Source organism: Dermacentor variabilis, chromosome 4 (genome assembly GCF_050947875.1).
Source record: "Dermacentor variabilis isolate Ectoservices chromosome 4, ASM5094787v1, whole genome shotgun sequence".
Lineage (NCBI taxonomy): Eukaryota > Metazoa > Arthropoda > Arachnida > Ixodida > Ixodidae > Dermacentor > Dermacentor variabilis.
In genome coordinates, this window is record NC_134571.1 from 139,237,398 (window position 1) to 139,262,256 (window position 24,859).

Genomic DNA, 24,859 nt, shown 5'->3' on the forward strand with positions numbered 1-24,859 from the left:
TACACTAAAAAATTGTTGACAAATCTAAAAGCTCGCTGAAAAACTGTTAGTCCCGTGAGGTGGTCATATATGTGCCTATCTAATTGTGCTAAATATAGGTTGCTAAAGACGGGAGCCAGACACAACCCTATGCAAATGCCTTTCTTCTGCAGATGCAGCCTATTGTTCCACTGTGCAAATGTTGACGACATGTAAAAACACCATAATTCTAAATACCCTTCTACTGAAACAACCTGCTTCCTGTGAAAGCCTTACGGCACCATATTTGTCAATACAATCCTCGACACATTGAATAAGGTCATTGAGCAGGATAGAATAATATAATTCTCTGACCTTAGCTGAGAAGGCCTTGAAGCCCTTTTTGCCGTGAAACCTAACAAAATCAAGGATTTGTCAGAACCTTTTACAAGAAACTGGTCATCAATCTAACGTTCAGCTTTGAAACCAGGTACAGGGCAGCTTGCTTCTGCCAGGTACTCCTTTCGAAAATTATGACCTGAAAAGGAACATCCTCCTTGTGCACTTACTAAAAATTAATCTCTGAACTTTTCCTTAGTTTATCGAGATTAAACTTTCTGTAAATTTCACTTGGTTTCGCTGCTGCTTTCATAAGTGATACATGCTTGCGCTCATTCAACACTGCAGAAATTGCTTGACTGGCTTTTTCCAAGAAACATTTAAAGGAAAAAACTGCAAAACCACTCTCTTTGTCAGCTGGTATAACACACAATGAATTATTCTTCAGGTAACACTACACATTTTACAGGTAACTTGGAAGGTTGGGGCTTACATCGTAACAGGGCATCTAAACCTTCCGAGTTCATCCTCGCACCATCTTCTTGCGGGGCTCTTCTGGACACTTTACTTATGATGGACAGGGAAGTTCCGGTTTAGTCCAGCTGGTAGCTTGGGCAAATTTTGAACCGAGGCCAAGAATTTTGCACACACTGTTGGGAAGGATGAAACCTTCAGAAACGTAGACATCACTTGTTGCTTTCTGTCAATTCTTGTCCACGTGAGCCCGTAGTAGTCTTATTTGAGGTTGCCAAAGGAACTTGGTGGCCTGATCAGCTAAGTGCAGGTGCCTCCACAGAAGATTCCTTGCGACGCACGGCTCATACTGATCAAACATCTGCACGCTGAGGTAATCTCTGTGGAGACATGCCTGCTGAAGTCGTTTAGCACATACAATCTTCAAAATTCTTTTTCCGTGACCGACATTCGAATGGTGCGAAACCAGTAAACAACGATTTTATATCCTGTGGAAGCTGCTTGTTATGAATACGGAACCTTAGGACACACGCGCTGCTAGCAGCCGTGGCAATGAGGGCAACAGTATGTCCAAAATCCCGAGGAACATATTGAAAAAAGCCTGTTGTACTAGAAATGAAATTGACAAGGGTGTCAATATGGGCTTGTTGGTCGGTCATCATGGAATGGTATCTGGGTAGTGCAGCAAAACACGCACACAATAAAAGAAAGCTAGAACTACCTGTGAGCACATATATATGCACAAGTGTATGGTTGAATAAACTCACAGGTGTTTAATTTTTTTTCTTCTGTTGCTACTTTTTCTTGCATTTTGATTGCTACATATATTGGTAATTCCCGCAAAAAGCATCAGCTGGTAGTCACCACTGTATTTTGCTATGCAATTTGTATTTTGTTATGCAATTTGAGCATCTCAGCGCGCGCCTGAAGGCGAAATTGTTGCCTAGGCAAACTATCGCCGAAGTGGAACGTTTCAGAATACGTCCCCAAGTATGTGCACGAATACTTCACTGAAAAACATTTCAGGCGTATCTTTGCTTTATTACTAAAATTTCGCAGCAACACAGCATTTCTTTACTCTAAGTTATTTAGGAATCACTAGGTGTCATTATCTACGTCGTTCATACGTGCTTTAGGCAGTAAAAACGGCACACCCACCTGCGAGCTTCTCCGATACCGACGTGTCTGTTATAAGGCGATGATATATATATTATTCTGGACAAATCGGGCGAAGCCAACATGCTAAGCATATAATGTACGATGAGTACCAACTAATGGGATTTTGTTTTGAAATCGAACTAGAACTGAAGCAAATGAAAACGCAGGTTAAGATTACGGTAGATTACGGTAGAGATTACGGTTACGGTAGTACCCATGTAGTGGTTTCAATACCACTTTTCATCAGGCCTATAAGAAAGTGGCGGTCAGATGCAGCCGTATACCGATAAAGCATGTATTAAATTAAAAATATTGCCCTTGCAACGAAGGTCGGCGCAAGCTGGCTGAGAGGGTTTGCTTACCTCCAGAGATGGCGCGTATACAAAGACACACACGTATCGATGCAGGACTTTCTAGAGGCTCCACAAATACTCACAGCATCTATTCAATGAGATTGCGTTATGCATAACGGCACACGAAAGCTTCGAGACTCAGCCACACTCAGCTGCGTTAGTTACGCCAACTTCGAAAAGTAAACAGGAAGCTGCCATGGCACTTTTTTCAGGAAGCAGGTGGCGCTTCATGCATCAGAAACCGAAACAGAAACTAGCAAAGCCAATCTTTCTTTTTTTTTTTTGTAAGCGTTAATCTTGTTCTCAGTGCTCGGAAGTTATAAGTTATTCTATTGGTTTGTTGCAGGGCGTCCGTGTCATTGAAGGATTCAGTCCCAGTTTAAATGGTTTAAATTCTTCAAACAGCTAGTATTTTTTGCACCGCCAGTACACAGAATCGTTTTATAACGATCTTTATTGATAAATCGATATGTGGCCATTGTTTATTGCGTTTTGAAGAGCACTCGCTTCGTCTTTCCAACAGGACGCGTAGGTTCGGCGCTCCGATTTGCATTTAAGGCGAGCTTTTGATAGCCTTACTTTATCCATTTACGCGCTGTAGATGCGTTGTGACGCCTTTCAGTAGTTTGCGACGACGCAGAGTATAACAGCGGAGTCCCGCTGTTTACCTTTAACATGTTAAACGAAGCAAAACCTCGGTAGTGCATCGTAAATTTTTTCTAAACATAATGCAGGCACCACTCGCACCGTTAAAGCATGACTGTTAAGAAGCATTTGCAGCAGCTCATTTGTCACTACGTTGGTGCGAGAATATTGCTCATCTGCCGCTTTACCTTTACTGCTCCGTATTTTTGTGTATCCGGATATTTTAATTTTATGCAAACCACCCCTTCCGTGTGAAAAAGAAAAGAATTTAAGGAAAGGAAGATGCAACAGTTGCAAGGAAGGTGCAACAGTTGTGTGAAATAAATAGTGCTTTACCAACATCTGTAGTGACCTGGTGATCGTGCGCCTTGGGCGAATTTATTTTGTGTAAAAATGTGTTCCGGCTACTTAAAAAGTAAGCGTGACGTTATGGTATCAACTGCTATCTCTCATGTTGAATGAATTTTTGACAATACGTCATGGTCATGGTGCCGAGGCAAAACACAACTGAAAGTCACCTTGCAACCAAAACGCTGCCTTTCAACATACGACAGGAACACGTAAACAAAACATTACGCTTCAGTATACCTTATTTTTACAGCTATTCTGAGCTATAAAGCTTAGGTAGTTGTGAAAATGAGAGGCAGCTGTGATGGATATAGAAGAGCATAGTATGCTTGCAATACCTAGAAATATTTTAAGGATGAAATTTCAGTACTTCAAAACAGTGCATAAAAGTAGAGCACTGCATGGACACTTTTCCCTGGCCTGACCCGAGCCAGTGCCATGCACTGGTCCACCCTTGTCTAGCTCAGCTAGGTTTGTCCTGTTAGCCCTTCAGCCTCAGTGTAGCATGATCCACCTCTCTGTTGTTATGAAGATGCCAACTGCATACGTATTTGCTAGATACAAATCTTGCTAAGCAGTTTTCCACTTGCATTGCTGCCGACAAGTGGCAAAAAAAAATAATTTTTTTTTAATTTTTGGCAGCAGTGAATAATTTGCCACCTTGCATTACTTTAGCTGTGGTCATAGTAATGCAAGCACAAAAAAAATTAGAAAATTTCTCAGAGAAATGAAATTAATTGACATGGAAGGAAATAAATTATGGATATGCATTCACCAATTATGTTGCACGTTAAGGTATAGTCCAACCGACTAATGATTTCCATTTAATTTCTTTATTCATTGTTCAAGCAAGTTGAATGAAGTTGTGTAATTCATTGCATAATTACATCAGCATGAATGAATTCTTGATTGAAAGTTTTCTTCAATAAATACTTGAAGGGGGGATGCTGCGAAATTTCTCATTGGTGAAGGGGATTTGAAAAACAGAAAAGAATGTAATGTCTCACCACAATGTCGATGGGATTGGTGGATGAACAGGCGACCAGAGTGTGGTGGCTCCGGTTTGAAGAGGGAAGGCAGGCGGCGGCAGATGGTGATGGCGTTCTGGCCAGGCAGCTGGGCGTAGAACTCGGGCCCATAGCCCGACTGCTCTCGTTCTGCTCATGGGCGCAGAAACTCGCCGGTTTCGAGCAGCCGTTCACGATCGGGTAGAGTGGTGAAGCCCAGGAACGGGTTGGCAGGAGGTCCCAGTTGGGTGAAGTCCTGGTGGCTCGGGTCCGCAACCTGCCGGTCGGTCTTGAACTCCCAGTCCGGTAACCGACCTTCTCTTGGCGTCGCTTCCTAGAACTCTCCCTTCTGCCAGCGCACCTCGCTTTTCTGCTGCTCTCGTCGATTTTTCGTTTCCTGATTGGCCCCTGGAAGCTCTGTGTTTTCTTCTGATTGGATGCATTTTCATTTTTTTTTTTTTTCTTGTGCTGCGTGCTCACGTGCCGGACGCTCTTCAACGTTGTCTTCCATCCAGTACGGAATTCGCCTCTGCGCGCACATTCTTTCTCGTCTGCTTATTGTCTCTCTCCATCTGCTGCACAGTGTCACACACTACACACCACACTATGTAGTACAGACATTCATATTATTACGATCTCATCGAGAGATGCTCAAGAGATGAGCCGCCGTGAGGAAGAGATGAAGTGTGTCTGGGCTCATGGCGTGAGCGAGTGTCGGCCTGGCTGTCTGGCTCCAGTGTAAATAGCATGTAAATAGCCTCTTTCATCTGTGTATTTCGTCTGTGTCTGTGCAACATTCTGGTGGAGGTTAGCGATCCCCGTCCTCGTCACGGCACTCCAAAGTGGTCGGTACATCGAGCTTGTCACCGTACCTCCCATTGACGAGACCGCATCTGCAATGGCTTCAGCTTGTCCGACTGCTCTTATCGTCATGGTTGCCCAACATCGTGACCCTGGTCTCTTCTGTGGCCTGGAGGGACAGGACGTTGATGATTGGCTCAAGCTCTATGAATGCGCCAGTGCTAATAACAGGTGAAATCCAACAATTATGCTTGCTAATGTAATCTTTTATCTCGGTGGCACCCCACGCATGCGACTCTGAACGCATGACGAGATAATAAGCTGGGACAGTTTCAAAGTAAAGCTACGAGAACTGTTTAGCGACCCCTTTGGGTGCAAGGTTGCCGCGAGAAAGGCTCTTGCGCCTCGTGACCAGACATCTACAGAGCCATACGTTTGATACATCCTAGACGTCTTGGCTCTTTGCCACAAAGCCCACCATACTATGTCTGAAGCAGATAAGGTGGCTAAAAGGCATCGCCTACGACGCTTTCAATTTTCTTGTTTTCGGCAACGTCTTTCCTATCGGCGCCATGACAAATTAATACCGTCGCCTTGAACAAGCTAAGAGCCGCCGTATCACACACCACATCACGCAGCTACCCAACACTGCTGCTACGTCGACATGTGAGGGTCGACCACATCAGGCGACCACCTGTGATGACCGAACCCGTATTGTTCGCCGCCAGCTCGAGGCCACCTGTTGGCCAGCCTTCTCTGCAACACCTCCCGACCCGCCAGCAACCACAATTGCCAGGATTCAGGCCGTCGTCAGACAGGAATTTGAGAACATGGGTCTGAACTCCGTGTGTTGCACGTCTCAACCCAGCGTTCCCCCGTTCTCTAGCGGCCCTCCTCGTCCCCGGCACTCTTTTTCTGCCACATATCGCAACCCGTCCAAATGGCGTACCCCTGATGACAAGCCGATCTGCTTCCACTGCTGTCGCATCGACCACGTCGCTTGTCACTGCCGCAACCAATGGCCACCACCTCCTCGGACATACGCCTGCGCTTATTCCTGCACCTTTGGACCTACTGTTCCCTATGCCACCCGCCTAGAACCCACTGCCGCTGATGCCCCACCTCCGAACCTTCGCTACAGCCACTCGCCCTCATCTCAATGCCATTAGTCTCGTACACCCAAGGCCCGTCGCTTCTCCTCGCCGCCTATTGCCTCCTGGATGCAGCCAAAAAACTAGGCACCACAGCTTCTGGAGGTGAAGCTGTGTTGTCGACCCTGCCCTCAAATTCTCTGCTCATGTTACCTACGAACCAAAACTTTCTTGACGTTGACGGGTATACTGTGTTACGTTCGACCAGCAGGTGCTGGCGATCTTCGAGGAAGGGACCGACGGAAAGGCGCCACCAGGTCTGCTGTGACGACTCGCTTTGAAAGGACGACCAGACATCAGTCCCCAGCCCATCGGCGCTACCATGGCTGTGGCGGCGACTGGTTTTGTAAGGAGGACAATGCGCCTCGTTTCCAACGGAAGGGTGCCGAGATGGCTAGACACAGTGGACGGAGCAAGTATTGTTAGTGTGTACACCGTCAAGGTCTGCTTGGAGCAGGGGAGCTCCTGGAAGATATTTTGCGGTGCCGTCTCAGGCAGCTTAGAACCCGTCTCACGCATCAATCAATGGACAGATGCGGCGGCCACTGACTGCAGGGTCAACTCTGGAATAAAGAGGCGCCTGCTCGGGTCAAGCACAGTGTCTGCGAAAACCCTCTCACCTTGGTGTGGTCAGTGCAACCTGTGCAGAAGTGAGTGCATAAACCCTCCCCCTCAAAGGCGGGTTGGTTACGATGACTTTGGACGCTCCGAATTAGTCGGCGGTGAACTGCCGTTTTCCCTCACCTAGGGATTTCGGGAGGACAGTGTATTTAAGGAGCCGTTGGCGGCTCCTCAGGGTGCATTCCTTTTTCAGTCATGTTAGACTGATGAACTGTCACATTCTCATGCAGATACTGTAAATAAATCCCAGATTCCTCATTCTTGATGAGAACAAGTCTCTCCCTTCAACAACGTCCTCAGCGTGGATAAGTTCGATGACCGCATGGGCCAGCTACCATCTATTTCATGCCCGACTCCAACCATTACACCTGTCACTGCACTCATCGATGCAGGAGCACATCTTTCTATTATGAGTGCTGCCTTCCGACGACGACTGAAAAAGCACTTCACCCCAGTGTCTGCACACGTTGGTTGCGTTGCGGATGGCGGTACTGTGCCTATCATCAGCATATGTACGGCATGTGTGAGCATCGCCGGCCGCCACACTCCTGTCCTCTTCACCGTGATTGCTCATTGCCCCATGGCCTAATTCTCGGACTCGATTTTCTCTCTGCGCATTCTGCTCTTATTGACTGCTCTGCCAGTACCCTTTGCCTTGAGTTGCCGATTCTCGTAGAACCTTCTAACGCACCCCAGTGTCGCTTACGCCTCACCTGCTTTATTCGCCTGCCACCGAAGTCAATAGCCTATATTAAACTGTTGTGTTGCCCACCTGTTCCTGATGGCGAGTACCTCGTCACTCCTCTGCCCAACATTCCACCACAGTATGACATCACCGTGCCTCACAGCATTCTGACTGTTACTGCTAACCATACTCGCATGCCTATCTTTAACTTTTGATTGGGAAAGCAAATCCTACTGCAAGGTATTTGCCTTGTCAATGTTGATTGTCTCGGCGACTATCACGTAGCAGCTTTATCAACCGATGGTTCTTCTGAGCTTAGCAAGCCCGTTGCACCAGCCTCGGGCACCGATGCCAACATAAAGAAAATGGTTGCGGTGGACCTGTTCTCTGCGCAGGCTGACAACCTTTGCCACGTATTATCCTCCTACCGAGATATTTTTTACTTCAAACGATCACCCTTTAGGCCAGACGCTCGCGGTCCAGCATCGGATTTCTACTGGCGATGCTACGCCTATTCACCGATGACCATATCAAGTTTCTGCATCGGAACGCCGAGTAATTCTAAGTGAAGTGAACAAAATGCTAGATAAAAACATCGTTAAGCTTTCTTCAAGTCCCTGGGCGTCACCTGTGGTTTTGGTTAAGAAGGACGCCACGTGGCGCTTCTGTGTAGACTACCGTCATCTGAACAAAATTACTAAGAAGGAAGTCTACCTGCTCCCAAATATAGACGATGTCCTTCACTGCCTCCATGGTTCCAGCTATTTCTCTTCTATTGATCTTCGTTCTGGATATTGGCAGATTTCTGTTGGTTTTGGTTAAGAAGGACGCCACGTGGCGCTTCTGTGTAGACTACCGTCATCTGAACAAAATTACTAAGAAGGAAGTCTACCTGCTCCCAAATATAGACGATGTCCTTCACTGCCTCCATGGTTCCAGCTATTTCTCTTCTATTGATCTTCGTTCTGGATATTGGCAGATTTCTGTTGGCGATATGGACAGAAAAAATACGCTCAATCAGCTTGGTAAGTTTAAAAAAGTAGGGTACGCTGTTCACTCCATAGAGAAATGTTTTGCGTTCCTGGTTCATTGGCCTTGAAACGAAATTGCCCTCGCTGTGCAGCACTATAACATGGTTGAACTTCAAAAGTTCCTCTCATAAGAATGCAAAGAAGCTCCCCAGAAGGACGGGTGCAGTTGTCTAATGTGGCTATCACTAATATTACCCACAGTCAAGATTCTATGGCACATATGTTTCTTTGATTAACAAGGCCAACGTAAAAGCAAGATGTGTGTTTTTACACCATAGATCAGCAGCACATAACCTCCACCTTAAATGTGATTGTTCACCTAAATCTGCCTGCATTTGGAAAGTTAGTGCAAACATTAAAATTAAATTAAATTGTGGGGTTTTACGTGCCAAAACCACTTTCTGATTATGAGGCATGCCGTAGTGAAGGACTTTGGAAATTTCGACCACCTGGGGTTCTTTAACGTGCACCTAAATCTAAGTACACGGGTGTTTTCGCATTTCGCCCCCATCGAAATGCGGCCGCCGTGGCCGGGATTCGATCCCGCTACCTCGTGCTCAGCAGCTTAACACCATAGCCACTGAGCAACCACGGCGGGTAGTGCAACCTTCTGTGCTGTTGGCACCCAATTTCAAAGTGTTTGCCCAGCCCTGTGCACTGTAACTTGATGGTTCCAAATTGCTGGTTTTTAGGCCCTTGCCCAACTGGTTTGTTGAAATAGATGTTAAAACGAATGACAGCTACAATTTCCTGGACACTTATCAATGAGATTCCGCTGTAATTTCAGCGGTGCTCACAGCAACAACAGATTTGGTGAAGTAAGGGACAGGCAGAGTGTTAAAGAGAACTGTGAAATCCATCAAACGGATATGTTGAGCTAACAATGTGGACTGATTGTATAAAGCGAGCAAGCTGCCGAGAATTGCTAAGCTTGATGTGCAGACCTCATTTCTTAGGCAAATAAACTGTGCAATGTCTTGTTTTATTATTGATGACTGCTCTGCCAGTCTGCCTGAGTTGTCATTCTTTTGTATCTATCATAAAGCAGGCACTTTCATGTTTTTGTAATTGTGTGACACAGAGTCATTTGTTTCTTACAGCTGTCATCTTCTCAGAAGCAGGTACTCATGCTTGGAGACCTGGAGAGCACAAGCTGCAGCATGTATGCCGAAATAAACAGCCTATTTCAAATAGAACCAATGTAAGGCAAAGCCCCTTTTTTGCTGTACTGTGCTTGCAAATTGCAAAGCAATGATAAGACACAATGTAGAAAGAAACATTTTCTTTTATTTGGCGGACATTAGAGTGGCATCAAAAAAAAAAAAAATATTGAGCAGCCCCAAATCAGTCACTACACTAAGCAGCTCCACTACAATTCACATGACCTAGGAATCCCAGCCATAAAACCGAATGATTATTCGTATAAGTGACGATCAAGATCATTCTTCACTTGAATGCCACGGAGCGCTGTTCAGTAACAGCAGTCAGTTTGTGTCCCTGCAAGCAGGAATATTAATTCGTGTTTTGGTTAATGGTGACATAACGAAATTTATAGTTTTCTGGCCCATCAGATGTTTGAATCGGAAATAACTTCGCCAAAGATGTACACCTTGTCAGCGGTACATGCAGGATGATTTGCGTTGGCCAGAGACTTTTGAGTGGGACTTCGGTATCAATGGAGGTATAATGTGTGTGTGCATGCTTCAGTACAAGGGAGATTGGAGGCAGCATCAAGGCAACCTATAGGCACTGCGTGAAAAATCTTGAAAGCTATGCTATTTGCTAATGCCCTTCTGCCCTCTGCACTTGATAGAATACTTTCCAGGTTTAATTTCAATCAGAAAAGAAATTTAGTATTTTCTGATGCTACCTTGACATGCAAACAAGTTTTTGTCATGTAGGAGGAGGGGTTAGGTTAAACTACAACACAATTTATCTAAAAGTTTTTCAGCGTCCTATTTCATGTGTGGTACACTTTCTTTAATTTGGCTTGCTGACCTGGCAGTCGCTTAGTCTTGGGCCAGGGATGACTGGATGGGAGAAGACAATGAGGTGTACTGTTCATTGTTTAATAGGCGCTTGTGTACTATAACATGTAAAAATAAAAAAAACGAGTGATATTTTTATGCTTTAAGCATTTTGCAGAGTGAAGTAAAGTTATAACGATTTTTTTTTTTTCTCTAAGAGATGAGAGAAGATGGTGTTGCTTGCTCATGATGTTGCTGGGATACCCTAGTACCTAGCTCATAACTCTTTAGTGAAGTGAAGATCACCAGGTAGAAACCACATCAATTTGTAAGAGTTATGAATCTTCAGCATGAAAGTAAAATAGTGCTTTATTTTATTGGATACGTTCCCCTTTTGGAAAGTTCTGTGAACAAAATGAAAATTTGCAAAAGGAACAAATAAGAATTTGGAACAAGCATGCTATCAACACAACTAATGCAAAAGCAGAATTTAGTCACACTACATACCAATAAGGACAGTGTAGGTGTGAGAACGTTGCTGATACTTTACTTTTCCACCTATGACAAAGGAAAAAGTATACTCCAGTAATTCAAATGAGAACACAATTCTTGTTACACCAGGTGTGGCAAGCCCGGGAGACAGCAAGAGCCGCAGGAGTCCTGGACTAAGGGCGCCTCCCACACAAGCAGAAAGACACCTGCTTTTCCTTTCTTTTAATAAATGTTTTTCCTTCTCCTCCTCTTCCTTATAATATTCTTTAATACAATGGTTTACCTGACTTGGAGGCAGTTTTATCTTGGGAGCTCCTATCTGAATACATGGGAACAGAGAAATAGTTTTTCTCTGAAGCCAGCAGCAGAATTCGATGAGGTTGGTTACATGTAAAAAAAAAAAAAAGCTGAAATGTAGAGACTGTTTTAGGGGGCAATTTTTTGTGGCAGCAAATTTTGAAAATTGTGAAATTAAAAAGACTTCCGTATGAAGTTTACAACTTGATACAAAAGCTATGAAATTGTAAACTTTGTGCTTATATTTGTAAGCTTACTGACTCTCAGCAATTTTTCCTAAATATTCAAGGTCCTAAATCAAAATTATGCAGCCTAGAATGACTAAAATTTAACTTTTTCTCTCAAATGCAACAAATTTCATTGAAATTATTCCAGTAGTCTCAAAAGCATTTCTGCATTTTACATGTATTTGAATGAAGAGATTAGAGTTGGCACTGAACTAGAGCATCCTCCTCAAGGTAAGCACATCATTTCTGGCCGTAAGGCCAGTTATCAGTCGACACTCTACACTATAAAAGAGAATTGCCTTTTTTTACACTTTTCCAGCAATTCCAACTTAGTAGCATGCTTAACTGAATGCAGCTAGGAAGAAGGAAATTTGACAATTTTTAGTTTATGTGCAGAATTAATGCATTTGTATGTCACTGAATTTTGGCCTTCATGAGCATTCATATCCTTGAATTTTCTTTCAATGTTGAATCGAACATTTTGTACAATACCTGAAGCAGCCATCAGGCCACCAAGCAACGTAAGAGCAAATAAGAGCTTCATGTGGAAGCACTTAAAAGGTCTGCTCAATTCACCTGCACAACTGTGAACCAGTTAACGGAGGTTCACGAGAAGTTCAGAAATTGTGCAGCTTGTTTCTGCGGTGCAGGCACAGCGCAACACTCGAAACAAATGCCAAGGTGCAGATGCGGTGCAGATGCGGTGCAGGCGTTATGTTATGCCCGATTAATGTGCACAGAGTGCGTACATTTGAAAGATTGTGAACTACAAGAATTATCAGCTTGTGGGCCTAACTACAAACCACACTTGTAGACACATCAGACGTGTGTAAGCGGGCTTTTAATGGTGCTTGCACCCATGTGCTGGATTGTCTGCTGCACTGCTGCGTCGCACCTGTACGCCTGCACCAAGTCGGCACCGACAGCGGAGTAGGTGCAGCAAAATCATGAACCAGCCCTGCACCTTTTGAAACGAACGGAGTGGTTCAGCGGGTGCCATTGCTGCACCACTGGAACGAATGGCAGGGTGCAACACCTTGTGAACTGGTTCAGGCGGTGCAGGCGAATTGAACGCACCTAAAGTAAAGCACATTCAGGGGTGCTATAACATAAAATGATTTCAAACTGTTTTGATTCCAATCTCCTGACATCAAATTTATGTAACCACCGGCGCAAGCATCGGGCAGTGACTTGCAGCGTGGTCTGAGCAACCCAACCAAACACTCTCCTCGTTTATAGGAGGTCACCTTTGTTCACTTCCAAAACCAATAACATTGCCTACACTCAGCGGTTTTTCTTATCTAATTAGCTGACAAGAGGCGAGGTGTACGGTCTAGTGGAGAGGGTTTCGATGGGGCCGAGCCAGCACAGTGAAAATAGATAACCGCATGAAGAGGGTGGTGCTGGCTTCTCCGAATGGTCCACTTCACCTTATTTAGCTTGCGGTGGCTGGTCGAAAATCGCGGCGGCTTGCAACAGAAGGATAAGAATGCCGCTAAAACAAATCCTCAGCAAGGAAGAGTTGGCAGAGCGATGCTGTATACATGCCGCAAGGGCTCGATAACGTTTTACTGCCGTGCAAAAAGGTTTATAATGTGCAAATAAATACATGCTGACCGGCAGGTGTGAGTAGCGAGGGCCTGAGCAATCGGCGGGCAGCCATCTTCTATTCCTTTCAGAACGGGGCAGTCTCTGGCTATTCAGAAAAAGTTTCAGTTTTGTTCAGCATATTAATGCATTTTTTTTCCACGTACACGTCACTTTGATGCAGTCAGTTTTTGTGGTTTTGTGAGGTCGCGTGACAGACAGGCGAGGTGGGTGTTACCCAAAAACATTGAACCAATAGCAGAGGGCCAATGGTGAAAAGGCGTTGAATCAGGAATAATTATTTTTCTTTTGTGCAGTTTAATCATTCATACTCAGTGTGTACATGTATAGCAGATGGAGAGCCATCACGGTTTTCGTGACAGACGGGTGAAGTTTGGAGTGGCCTGAAAAAGTTTTGACCAATCGTGGTGGGCTGATTGCAGAATTGGAATAGAAAAGTTTGGAATCATTTTATGTTATAGCATCCCAGGATTCTACAGGGGGCCATAGAATGTAGGCTTCCATGCAAAGATGGCCAACCTCACAAGGTTCACACGTCTGACGTAATGAAGTCAACCTAAGCTGATCTCAACCTCCCTAAGTGATGCGACATTGGTTGGCTGTTAAAATTTTTTAGCTATGGCAGTGGCAACCTCATGGACAAATTTGAGGTTGACTGAGGTCGAATGCTCGGTGAGGTTATATTTCACAGCAGCTGATGTGCACATTTCCACCTCATGAATAAATATGTGGAAAGTTTTATGATTTTACTGATATGAAGGGGTAAATATTTATGATAATAATACAATAGCCCCAGGCAGGAATCTGGAAGTGGGCCTCACCCCAAGTCACCTGAGGCTTTGTTTTCAATTTGTATAGACAGCTCTCGTCACATATGAACCATAGGTGTACATTTCTTTTGCTTTACTTCAGATGTGTGACACCACCGCAGTTGGATATCTTACATCGGCCTGTATCCTCTGACCTTACTTTTAAAAGACAGTGAGTCACATGCCAAACTTCTTCCTCGTCTGCTCTGAACTAACAAATGACAGTTGTTGCCTCTCATTCAGTGTTGGCCAAAGACACCTAGCCAGAAACTTGGTACTGAATAATGAAACTACGCAAGACAAACATTCTTTTTTCTGGTATGTTGCCTGTAGGCAACAATTGTCAATAAAGGGTTAATGAGAAATAAATTAAAAACTGAAATACAGTAGAACCTCATTGATACGATCTTCACAGGAACTGGAAAATAAAGTGTACCATAGGAAAATCATATCATCCAACATATTATCCAACCAAATCGGATTTTCAAGAAAAAAAAAAAAACTTAACATTTCGAAAAACGTATTAAGCAGAATCGTATCGAGGTTCCACTGTATAAAAAAACGACACTGAAATTGGCTGTAGAAAAGTCAGTACTACTAATTACTAACTGCGCTCTGAAGCTTGTCACAATTTTTTCTAGAGTTTAGAAGTCTAGGACCTTGATTTAACGAAGAAATGAATAGTCAAAAATATCATGTAAGTACCCCTTTAAAGTTCAACATCTTGAGACGTATTTCTGCACATTGAGATGTAATATTTACCAAAGCCATAAGACTCTTAACAAAGCATGTTTCACAGTCTTGCAGGCAAACCGAACATTTACAGTGGTGCACCTTCAAATGGTGCAGTCAATTCTATGGACCTAATGCTTGCATCTTGCACACCTGCTCAAGCCAGAGGCAGGAAATTAGGAAAACCTCCAAAACACTTCAATTATCTCTTTCTGAAAGAGAGAAGTATGTTTTATCCAGCAATTCTTGACATGGCCAGACTAGTCAAAAGGTAAATTGACAACTATGTTCCTCACAAAGGCCTGATTCACACAGGTGTTATCGGCCCCATCACGGTACATGCGTCTGTCAGGACAGAGCATTTCCTTGCCGATTTCTCTGCAGAAACAAGACGCTATCGACATTTGCTGATGCTATAAACATCATCAGTATCCTGTGTTAGAGGAGAAAATGGTGTGAAAACCCTCTATTTTCACAGATACAGGTTCCGTAACATTTGGTGCCGAGACATGACAGGATGGGTCAAATGTGTGAACCAGAATTAACTTACAATGGCACTTGAACATAAGATAAGTTAGAGAAACATTGCTGTAAACAGATGGCAACACAGGTGAAAAGTTTTAGATAATGATGCCAAAGGACAGACACCATTGCTTGTAATGCTTCAATAGAAGCACAAGGTGAGATTTTCAAGATCATAAGCTGGAATCTAAACCATGCAAGGCAAGCAAAGCCCACCTGCCAACTGTGTTCACAGCAGCCTACACATATTGTCAACCCACGTGACGTTTCTGTGGCCAACATACCATGGCGGTTGTGCCAGGATGACTGTGGATGCAGATGGCAACGTGGCCAAAGCATTCTCGCCTTGAGCTAGCATTGCAGATGCAGCCAAGGAGCACCTGCTGCATAAATCAGTCTTGCGTCTGGAAGCGTCCGCAACCTCCATGAAAGTGTTACAGAGGAAAAGAGATGCACCAAATATATTTACTGAATATTTACAAAAACTGTAGCAGCTGACAAGATAGTAGTTAGCACGCAAAATCCAAAAGTGTTCCCCTTTTCATCAGCCTTTTAAAATATGCTCTCTAGATCACTAGACTTTATCTAAAGCAGGAACAATAGATCGATCCTCTTCAAAAAAAGACAATACAGCACTGACATGGGTACTCGCATGAACGAGCCCACTTCATGTGTCGACCACTCGAATCTGTTTTAAACACAGGCCTATTTCCAAAGCTCCAACTGCAGTGCACTTGCTTTTATGAGATATGTAAATTAATTTGGGCTAGTTGATGGGTCTTAAACGAATGCACAAATATAGATGGAAGTGACAATGTGGACAGAACCGTCTTCCAACTGTTTCTATTAGAGCATAACCTCCCTATAGCAAAGCAACATATAGGGAACTGACAGTTACAGTGAAAAAGTGCCAGTCCTGATTACACTCCGTTAGGCATTCACATATTTTTCAATGATATCCCATTCATACACTGCGTGCACAAGAGACTATTTAAATATGACAAGCCTTTGGTGTAACTTAGAATGATCAGGGGTTCCCTGCAGTGCGATTAGGTGACAAGTTTGGTTCAGTACATATTGATTGGTTTCATTGCATGGTATTTATATAATTGTTACTTTTACAAAATATTTCGCCTACTGCCTAATGCGAAATTTGAGTGCAGCTCTATACAGGTTTCCATTTCGCAATATATTGGCTAGCATGGACAATCTATCTCGTGTGGCACTTCGCAAACAAAGCAAGGTGTGGTGCAACTGCGTTGCTAATTGGAAGACCACGAGAGCAGCACATGGGTGATGCGTGGGCGCAATTCACAGCAGCTGCCGCAGACAGACCTCTGCTCATGCAGTGCTTTGTTTCCTTACAGATGATGCGCACTAGTGTGGTATAATGGCTTCCAAGATTTTCCTTCCTAGGAAACATCTAATGAAGCAATAGCTCCTAAGAAGGCCACTATCCAAGATAATCAAGAAAGGAATAGAGAAAAATGTCACAGAAAATCACATCAAACTAGGTCAGAGCATCAAAAATTGACTAACATTCTAGGCCTTGCCCTTGGAAAAAGTCTTGCAGCAAGGTTAATTGAGCACAAATTATATGCAGGTATTCTATGGAGTGATGTCAAAGCTCAAACACTGAGCTCTGCTCTTCTGCAGGACCTTGGTGATGCACATTTTAAATACCATTCTTCTGGCTACTATGGTTTCCAGGAAAATTGGTCATCCTTAAGAGGACAGGACACCACCATAGTACATTTTCAGGCATATTACTTGCGCTAGCAGGCAAAACAATTAAGGTATACTGACAATGAACATTTGCAGCAGGACGCAATAGCAATGACAGTATTTGGCAGGATGTTTAGACAACAGACTAAAAAGAGTGGACTGGAGGTGAAAGCAGTTCTTTTGGTGAAGTATTTAGCTCGGCTTTAAACAGTGCATTGCTTGCATATAGGGTAACATACTTGTCATGTGCAAGTTTGTAACAGTGTACTTATGATGGAAAATTCTGATCAAAACCACACAGTGGCATGGTGAGGCCAGTGGACAACACAGTGGTTTTAAAGCATTGTTTCATGCTGAGTACTAAGTAGCAAGTTCGGTATTCCCACACAGCAGCCAGGTTAATGAGATCAAAAATGAGAATAAAATGTCAAACCAAGTGACAAAGCATGAAGCAAGACCTATAAAGTTTCAAAGTTCTTTGACTCGTGTGTGCACCTTGTTGGCAAATGTGTGAACTTTCGACGCAGAAAAAATGTTGTCATAGGAAACAACTTGTCAAAGATAATCACTTGTTTATCAACAAAGCGAGATTTTATCACATAAGAGTTCAAAAATCGCTGCTTAAAAAATTAGAAACACCAGTAATTTTGACCTTCTCTTACATTGAACACCCTGTGATTAAACTGTCTATGGCATCTCTAGCATGTTGTGCGGACCAACACCTAGGCAAGAGACAATGCCAGCAACTGCTGCAGAATAGGCAAAAGCAGAGAAAACAGTAATGGCACGAAACAGGCTGTAGCATTACAAAAAGAAAATGCACAAGTTTGATGACAAATGATAAAAAAAATACAATTCAGAGCCCTTCCACTATGTGAAGATGGAAGACCAGCTGAAGCTGTACTTGTTGACAAGTATATTGAGTTATATATGGTTAATTGCTATATTGATTAAATAAAGAAACGTACACACAACTTCGTTATCTTTGATCTTCTATTTACTTTGTCACCATGGTAACCATTGCTTTGTGGTCACTGTGATATACTGCAATTGGTCGCCGATGCTTTCGTGCCCACTCCCGCTTCTGTTTGCAAAGGTGATCCTCACGGGCACACTGTTCTTCATCGGTCACAGAGCAGCTAGCCGACATTACGGATCTGCAGACAAGGCGGGTCTGGCTATAGCAACTGCCCGTTGCCTTCACGCTGTTGCTCACACCGGTGCTCTTAACATGCACATTGTTGTTCTTCAGTACGAACTAGACGCGTCCTGGCCATAGCAGGACCAAAGTAAAACTGCTGATAACGTCGCTAGAGCGATGTCGACTTCACAAGAAAACGAGGCACAGACATTGGTGGGTACACAATGACGTTTTATTATTCTGCCATGCACTCCGGAGCCACTGAGCACTGCTGGCGCACAGCAGGCTACTGTGGATTCAATTTTGTCGACGCAACTTTTTTCTACACACCCTGTCGATGTATGCACTATTGGTCATGGTCAGAACCTAGCCATATACAGCTTCTCTGTAAAAATAGCAGGGGAAACAGAAGCAGACACGTTCAATGCATCACAAAGGAATGCAGCAGGCAAAAAGATGCGGTTTCTGCAGCACAAGCCATGACCTTGTACAGCTTGTGGCAAAAAAATGCAGCACAAGCAGATAGCTCAATCACTTCGCAGTTGTTCTAGCCTTGTGAACTGGAGCAACTGGCTTTCCTGTCCAGGAAGCATGGGCAACGACACTGCACACATGTTGGTAATATCAAGCTTTGATGCAGACATAGTAACGTGTGGTGAGGAATTAAGTAATCTTTGTTTCCACTTCTGCATGAATTTTGTGGAAGTGCTGGAGGGTCAAGGTTTTATACAGCTATTAATTTATGTATGTGGTCTAATAAACCATTGCAAAGTGAATGTGTGGCATCAGCAACAGATAGCCAGGCACTATCACAAAAATGCTTATCACTATCAACAAATGCTTATTACTTGAAACAGTTTAAGTATTACAGAAACAAATCCGTGGCGCTGATGAGAAAATCAAAGAAATTGTATTATACTAATTTGGTTAATCGTCAAGGAAATGACACAAAGCAAGTATGGAAGATTGTAGGAGAAGTTACGGGAACAGCTAAAAGAAAACAGATTGTTCCTGTCAACTTGTCAATAGAGACTGCAGACCAGTTTAATCAGTTCTTCACAACATACGGTCAGAACAGTGCGCAACCTACTCCCTTAGCTTCAGTGACATCCGACATACCTCGATGTATTAATAATGAATTCAGTTTCTCGAACATTACTAGCGATGAAGTTGCAAGTGTTGTGGCGAACATGCCCACGAATAAAGCGGCCGGGCCAGACGGCATAATGGCTAAGGTAATCAAGGACAACATTGATTTGTTTTGTGTTCCTTTGTGCAGAATATTCAATCATGCGATACACTCTAGCTTATACCCCGATACTTTAAAAGTTGCAAAAGTTGTTCCGATATTTAAAACTGGTGACCCTAACAACCCGTCTAGTTACAGGCCAATATCTGTACTGAGTGTCGTCAATACCATTTTTGAAAAATTAATTGCTTTCCAACTGAAAACCTTTCTTGATGTTAATCATATTATTTGTCCTCAGCAACACGGATTTGTTTCTAGCAGGTCCACGTCCACGGCTGTAGTTACTCTATCACAGCTTATCCTATCTGCTCTTCATAACCATAATGTTGCTGTAAGCGTATTTATAGACATCAAAAAAGCTTTCGACACAGTTTCACACTCCATTCTTTTAATGAAACTGGAAGCATATGGTGTGCGTAGCGGGGCCCTTGAATTCTTTAAAAGTTATCTTTCTTCACGACAGCAGCAAGTTGTCCTCAAACAGTTCAAGTCTGCATACCAAACTGTTACGTGTGGTGTACCCCAGGGGTCAGTTCTGGGACCGCTTTTATTTTCGCTCTTTATTAATGACCTCCCCAATGCAATACAGTGTTCTCAAATTTTGATGTATGCGGATGACACTGCACTTATCTTTACTGGCAACTCACTTGAATCAATAGAAAATCCTATTAACAATGAACTCCAACGTATCTCGACCTGGTTTCGTAATAATCATCTAACTTTAAACACTGAAAAAACTAAATATGTTATTTTTCGTTCAAAACAAAAGTGTATTGAATTAAGTGATTTTTCTATATGTGTTGACAACAATGTTATTGATAGTGTGTCTTCTTTTAAATATTTAGGGGTCATGTTCGACTGCCACTTGTCTTGGAAGGAACAGGTGCACAGTGTGTGTAAAAAGGTTGCGTACGGTTGTTTTACCTTGTCTAAGGCACGGCGGCACTTTCCACCTGCTATTCTTAGATCACTGTATTTTTCATTATGTCACAGTCATCTCAGTTATTGCAGTGAATCATGGGGAATCACATACAAAACGTATTTAACACCATTGCTAAGACTACAAAAACGTGCCTTGAAAACCATGGGATTACCTTCTTCGAATAGTTCTAACAATAACATTTTTGACGCAATGCAAATCATGTCATTCACAACCTTACGCAATTACAAAATAGCTCTTATGGTTAATAATATTATAAATACCAACTACCCCTTACCTCTTGGTGCATTCAGTATTCCCGTCCGCAACACTAGACAAGCCAGCAATGGCAATTTTAACCTTCCTATTTGCCATAATGCGTACGGAGAAAGACGAATAGAATTTACAGGAGCGAAAATTTGGAACTCGTTGCCAATTGAAGTAAAGCAAGCTAGGAATTTCAAACTGACATGCAAGAAACATTTTTTGGGAATGGAAGCAAGGCTACAAAGTTAGTTTTTCTTCAATGTGTTTGTGATTGCTGTCCTATATGTTATTTTGTATTGGACCGCTTACTAGCCTCATTGGCTATCGGTCCAAATATCTGTGTATACATTTTGTTTGTGTTACTCAATAAAGACTTCTTGATTCTTGAAAGAAGCAAAATAATGCCAGGTTGTTGAAAGTTGCAGGTTCTGGAGGAGAGATAGAAAAGGACAAGACTGAAGGCATGCACGGTATGTTGAGCAAGAAGCGGACAGAAAGAGTACAAGGAAACGCATGAAGGAGAACAGTCTGACAGTGTGTGAAGGCAGGAGCATCACATTAAAAAAAATTGGAAGAAAGTAGCAAATGAACGGGGGATCAGATGCCAAGGAGCAAGCATTTTCTGCTAGAAATGTTATTGCTGTTGTGCCTTAGCCCTGGTGCTGCAAATGGAAGGTGGAAGAAACAAGTACAGTACAAGATGAGAAAGCATTGTGGCAAGAGTGAGTGGCATTAGATCGGTGCCTCATCAAAATGATAGAATTTGCAGTGCTCATCTGCACTCAACAAAGTGTGGTAACCTGTGTTGCTGGAAGTGTGTAAACTATCTCGAGATGAAATGTACAATCAGCCAGCTCTTCCAGATTCAGAAAAGACTTAAGACCAGAGGAAAATTTCAAAAATTACAAGACGGCAACCTGATTTGATAAATCATATTTTGGATGTTTCCAGTAGAAGCACTTGCACCAACGGAAACTAAGCTGCATTAAAGGTTGGACTTCAGAAAGTGCATCAACACTACACCAACGATAAATGCAATTCCACTACATGGATGACTTGCCTTGTATGAAAACATTGTTTTCACCTTTTGCTCTCCTGTTCGCCACGTAAGCATTGCGGATTAAGACGAAGTCTCACTGTTTGGTGCAATGCATTTGTCACTGGCTGACCACAAATAATCACTGTCAATGTAGTCTAATGAGCATTAAAAAGTTCTCTTCAGCTCCTACTTTGTGACTAATGAGCCGGCTGTGCTTACATAGGTACGGATCCACCTCCAGAGGGTCACCACTGAATTGCATCTTTTTTTTTCTTTACAGGAGCGTGGAGACCTGCATTAATAGTGTTTTTTCACTGACAGCACATATGTTACCGGGCTTTTTATTAATCATTTAAATAACCCACACTGGCGTACGTTATCCTCTTCATTTAGTATAGAGGGGTAAACATCGACAAAATGATGCAGCTCAAATAGGTTGAACGTGTATGCGTTTTCTATCCGCAGTGACGGACAAGATGGCTCGAGCGTTGCATAATGCCGTTTGCCTAAAGCCAGCTTCGCTGCAGGGCACCAGTGTCGCGCAATGAAGCATGCGCATTGTATTGCGGCAAAGTATACCAAGAGTGGAAAGCGGCCACTGTGATATACGCGCCCACTTGCCGTCACGTCTCCTGCCGCAGTACAAGCACGGAGACGCCGAACAAGTGTACTGGCAGGCATTCAGAGTATTTCGCATGCGGTTGTAGCGATCTGAGCCCTTGTTTCGTCCACATAGAGCACCCCTTATATGAGCTAGACATTGTAACAGCCGGGATTATGTACTAGCCAATATCAGTGTTACTGTACAGCTTTCACAAAGGTCTACTGCTATGAAGTTGCATGACGACCATTTTTCTTTAGCATACATTTCTTCCGTATTCATCCGCAGGGCGTAGTGTTTTGCCAGTGTGGCTGTACAGCTCTCACAACGATCTACGGCTCGATCGCATGGCGACGCAAGTACACACATACACATACAGAGTACAAAATTTCCATTCCCACGAATCTCCAAGTGTGTTGTATGCTCAGTTACATTAAGAACTAATGCATCGGCACGGCAGTTAATTCATAAACTGTTTCCGTTCCCGCGATTCCCCTGAAGTGCGTGGTATGCTGACCTTGATCAACGACACTAATGAACAATGCATCGGCACGACGTAATACTTTGCCACTAAAGTCATTCGAGAAGACACCTCACTTCCAAACGTATCCCCTGCGACTACAAAATTTAATATGCTGCCGTTGCAACAAAATAGCAACAAACTCACCTCGGACGCGGCTTTCTGGTCTTGCCGCCCACGCATCCTGTCGATTCTGTGCTGCAAGCTCGGCTAGGGACAAACGGAGCTAACAGCTTTCTTCCCCGTAGTACCTAGGCGAAGAGAAATTTTGAGCACCAAAAGTCCCCACATTTCTCTCTCGCAACTACTGCTCCTCGCGCGTGCGCAGAAAGAGCGGTGAAATCCAATTTCGATGTGCTCGTCTTTACTACTGCTGGCGTCCTCCAGCGGTGATTGACTAGACCACCTGAGAACGCAGCAGGCCATAGAGAAAGAAATAAGCAGGCATTGGGCAGTGGAGCAGTGGGCTGTGTGCCGTAGGAGCGGCTACGGCTGCCTAGAAAAATGCGGGCAAAAGTCTGCATGTACAGCTTGCACACGAAGTACACACCATTCGGTCCTCAGCTGCGTACATAAATGGAAACCGCGGCCACAGTCCACCCTTTAGTTTGTCATTTGTGGCTCCAGTAGGACGTGTTCCCACTGCGCGATGTCGATGTATGTAGGGAAAAGATGCGCTGTCGTCTGCTGCAGAAATTGTGACGGGGACATCAAGGTTTGGAAACAGTCTGTGTGCAAACTTCACCCGCCTTTGCTGCATGAGGATTGCCCGTGCTTGAGACCATTTTCTATGCACTCGTTCCCGCAAGGGGAACGCAACAAGTCGATCCGGAAGTGCTGGATTCAGAACCTTCAGAGAAAGAACTTCGATCCCCGCACATCGTCAAGGGTACGTTCTGGGGTAGCCGAACCGAGGGCGTGTGGCCAGAGCATGCCGTGCGCACATTTTCAGTACAGCAGTGGTTTATACGGACTTTCGATTTTGTGAGTGTGTCCTGTGGTGATTCGAGGCCATTGATAATTCATGTTTTTAACATAAAGCGATCGAGTGCCATTTCACATCAACTTTTATGGGTCAAGTATCTAACATCAAGTACGCGGGGTATAGGAAAGCTTAATAAGACTTCAGAAAAATGAATGGTCATTTAGACAAAATTACATATACCTGCTTCAAAATTGTATTGTTTATTTCACTGATGCTTTCAAATACTGTATGATAAAATCACTGAATAAAAGCCTCAGCATCTGACATAATGTGCCTTCGAAGATGTGTATACTCAGGCCAGGTAGTAGTTATTGTCGGTCATGCTTCCACAGTAGCTGCCTTTGGCGAGTCTAGTATTGTGCGGTTGTTTGCTAGTCTTCCTTTGAAAATGACGCCGCATGACCCTTCAGAGTAGTTTCACACAGAGTTGCTTTGAAAACAGTATCATTGATTTCTCAGAGTCATCACTCACGAAGGCCTCCACCTGCTGGAGAAACTCAACCATCTCAATAACGTCTGATCACTATAAAAGCACTTTGCCTTATTTGACACAGATGACACTTTCTCGTAAGGAGCCATAAGTTCTCTTCTTACTGTGAAATCAAGAGGCTTCATGGCTGCATTCAGGAAGTCACTGTGGTTGGCACCTAAAGTGACCACAGTACTGCAAGCATTTCCATTTCCTCTGTGAGACTGTAAGCTGCTATCCTTGTATATATGTGACACAGGGGCTGACCAAGATGAATTGCATGCATAAGGAAATAGAATGAAAATGTTATCATCTGCAGCGATCCGAGCTGCGCGGTCAAATACCTTGCACACCCAGTATGTGTATGTATGTAATTCAATCTAAGAAATATATTTCAAAGACACCATGAAGCTATGAAAGCATACACAATGCAGCCTGTAGCATACACTAAACCAAATTTTCTGAGATTACACTTTCATGGAAGATGTCACATGGAGATGTCATCATCACTTACATTGCTGACCACTTTGATATGTTCATGTTAGCATGAAATTAGTGCCGTACATAAGAAAAACTAAAGAAAAATTTTGTTCCAAGTGGTGATACCAACACAACTTAAGCATTTTCACAGCTCCATCAAGCAGTAGACTTATGAATGAAATGACTGTGATGCGGTGTATAATAATTTTATAGATACATTTAAAAAATTATATCATAAG

At 43.4% G+C, this 24,859-nt stretch overlaps 2 protein-coding genes and 1 long non-coding RNA gene across 22 annotated transcripts in view; 1 reads left to right on the top strand and 2 right to left on the bottom strand.

Annotated features, from left to right (window-relative positions):
* LOC142579849 (uncharacterized) overlaps positions 1-24,859 on the top strand; it is a 58,089-nt gene that overhangs the window by 17,727 nt on the left and 15,503 nt on the right. Inside the window, exon 1 of one of the 2 annotated variants that reach the window (XM_075690465.1) lies at positions 23,111-23,575. The exons of the other annotated variant lie outside the window; for it this stretch is intronic. Coding sequence (XP_075546580.1) covers positions 23,336-23,575 — 240 coding nt within the window. The 5' untranslated portion in view covers positions 23,111-23,335. Of the gene's footprint in view, positions 1-23,110; positions 23,576-24,859 lie in introns of those variants that run through there. 2 annotated transcript variants of the gene reach the window in all.
* LOC142579846 (uncharacterized) lies at positions 4,082-23,030 on the bottom strand. Of its 19 annotated transcripts, none has more exons than XR_012827478.1 (7): positions 22,834-23,030; positions 21,785-21,857; positions 17,919-18,107; positions 15,510-15,629; positions 11,314-11,382; positions 11,046-11,096; positions 10,889-10,942 (listed from the first exon to the last, which is right to left on the bottom strand). XR_012827478.1 is itself a non-coding variant. In XM_075690458.1 (6 exons), the coding sequence occupies exons 3-6, from the start codon at positions 15,562-15,564 to the stop codon at positions 8,480-8,482; spliced, it is 219 nt and encodes a 72-aa protein (XP_075546573.1). In that variant the 5' UTR covers positions 15,565-15,629; positions 21,785-21,857; positions 22,834-23,024; the 3' UTR covers positions 8,432-8,479. The 19 variants fall into 19 exon arrangements, 13 of the variants coding, with proteins under 13 accessions (XP_075546565.1, XP_075546573.1, XP_075546574.1 ...); XR_012827477.1 differs by having other exon boundaries at positions 15,510-15,646; positions 22,834-23,027; XM_075690458.1 differs by lacking the exons at positions 10,889-10,942; positions 17,919-18,107 and adding an exon at positions 8,432-8,523 and having other exon boundaries at positions 22,834-23,024.
* LOC142579848 (uncharacterized) lies at positions 18,306-21,771 on the bottom strand. Its single transcript, XR_012827481.1, has 2 exons — positions 21,611-21,771; positions 18,306-18,476 (listed from the first exon to the last, which is right to left on the bottom strand). It is a non-coding gene; the product is annotated as an uncharacterized LOC142579848 (long non-coding RNA).

Bases quoted from the DNA above. Each gene is read 5' to 3' on its own strand.
- LOC142579846 (XM_075690450.1), bottom strand. From the start codon at position 22,869: ATGCGTGGGCGGCAAGACCAGAAAGCCGCGTCCGAG. The intron at 15,647-22,833 runs GTGAGTTTGTTG...ACTTTCATGGAG, and splicing joins ACCAGAAAGCCGCGTCCGAG to GTTGCGGACGCTTCCAGACG. The intron at 5,253-15,509 runs GTATGTTGGCCA...CTGTCCCTCCAG, and splicing joins ATCCTGGCACAACCGCCATG to GCCACAGAAGAGACCAGGGT.